Source organism: Fonsecaea pedrosoi (genome assembly GCF_000835455.1).
Source record: "Fonsecaea pedrosoi CBS 271.37 unplaced genomic scaffold supercont1.6, whole genome shotgun sequence".
Classification (NCBI taxonomy): domain Eukaryota; kingdom Fungi; phylum Ascomycota; class Eurotiomycetes; order Chaetothyriales; family Herpotrichiellaceae; genus Fonsecaea; species Fonsecaea pedrosoi.
The window spans coordinates 741743-742887 of NW_013550610.1; the positions used below are offsets into that span (position 1 = coordinate 741743).

The 1145-nt window shown below is 52.2% G+C and overlaps 1 protein-coding gene across 1 annotated transcript; it reads left to right on the forward strand.

Moving 5' to 3' along the window:
• Positions 1-363: 363 nt before the first annotated feature.
• Positions 364-899, forward strand: Z517_09194 (uncharacterized protein; the record flags this gene model as incomplete). Its single annotated transcript, XM_013425104.1, has 3 exons — positions 364-598; positions 651-778; positions 852-899. The coding sequence occupies 3 exons, from the start codon at positions 364-366 to the stop codon at positions 897-899; spliced, it is 411 nt and encodes a 136-aa protein (XP_013280558.1).
• Positions 900-1145: the final 246 nt, after the last annotated feature.

Genomic DNA, 1145 nt, shown 5'->3' on the forward strand with positions numbered 1-1145 from the left:
TGTCTAGTTGTGGCCAGGGTGCGATGCCACGTCTGCTACGTTGCTGTACGGATTCCAGCGGATCAGTAAAATCCCTGCTGCAACGAACAATGACATACTTGGTCACCGTTTGGAACTCCGAGGCAAAATAGAATATGCCGCTGTGTCGACAATGGCTCGTGATCCCTGGCTTGCTTGGAGGGGAAATTCCCGCTTGCTGCTATGCGCAACAGCGGTACTACCATACTCTTTGCTTATAGCCGTCCCCCGATCCTTCGATCCGTCGTCCTCCAGCCTCTCAGTCTATCACCAAACAGCCCTTGGTCCTCTTTAGCTTTGACCTTTTGCCGAGCGACAACCGCGACTCCTTCAATCGATCCCTGAATGTCCTCCAGCCATGATGCAAACAAAGCGGCCGATGAAACGGTCGCACCCGAAGAGTCTGCCAGACAGCCTCGGGAGCCGCCGATTGATCCTCAAGCTGGGCACATTCTAAACTATACTCCAATTTCGCGCGTCATGAGGGCTGCCGTTCCCGGCGATGTAATGGTTTCTCGGGAAGCCATAGAGCTTATGCAAGATTGTGTTAGCGAGTTCATCTCCTTTGTTACGAGCGAAGGTAAGAAGCATAAGCACAATGTATCAAGCTCCAAGTGCTGATCGAGGGTTAGCTGCAGAAAAATGCGCAGCTGAGAAGAGGAGGGCGGTGAGCGCCGACGATGTTCTGACTGCAATGAACAAGCTCGGATTCGAGAACTATTCGGAAGCGCTGAAAATCTACCTGAGAAGGTACTACGAAGTAAGCCTACCCTCCCCCCACCCCACATGAGGTGCATCCAGGAGACAGTTCTAAAATCCTTACTCGACATCAGAAAAAACATGCGGGCGCCACCTGCACCAGCGGTCGAACGAATGAGTGACAGTAGAGAACAAAGAGAAAGAGTATCATGGGAGCGAACGACAACGAGGACAACAATACGGGGCACTTCTATATCCATCTCCCAGACCTGAGAAAGGGGCTACCGTAGAAGACACAGACTCCCACCGCACGAATTGCCTTGTGACTGACTGATCCAGTCACTGGAAAGCACGGGCAGACCAGGCTAGTGTATGATGGTAGAGAGAGACCACCCTGTTGGAGGTCTCTCGGCGTTTACTGGAAATTG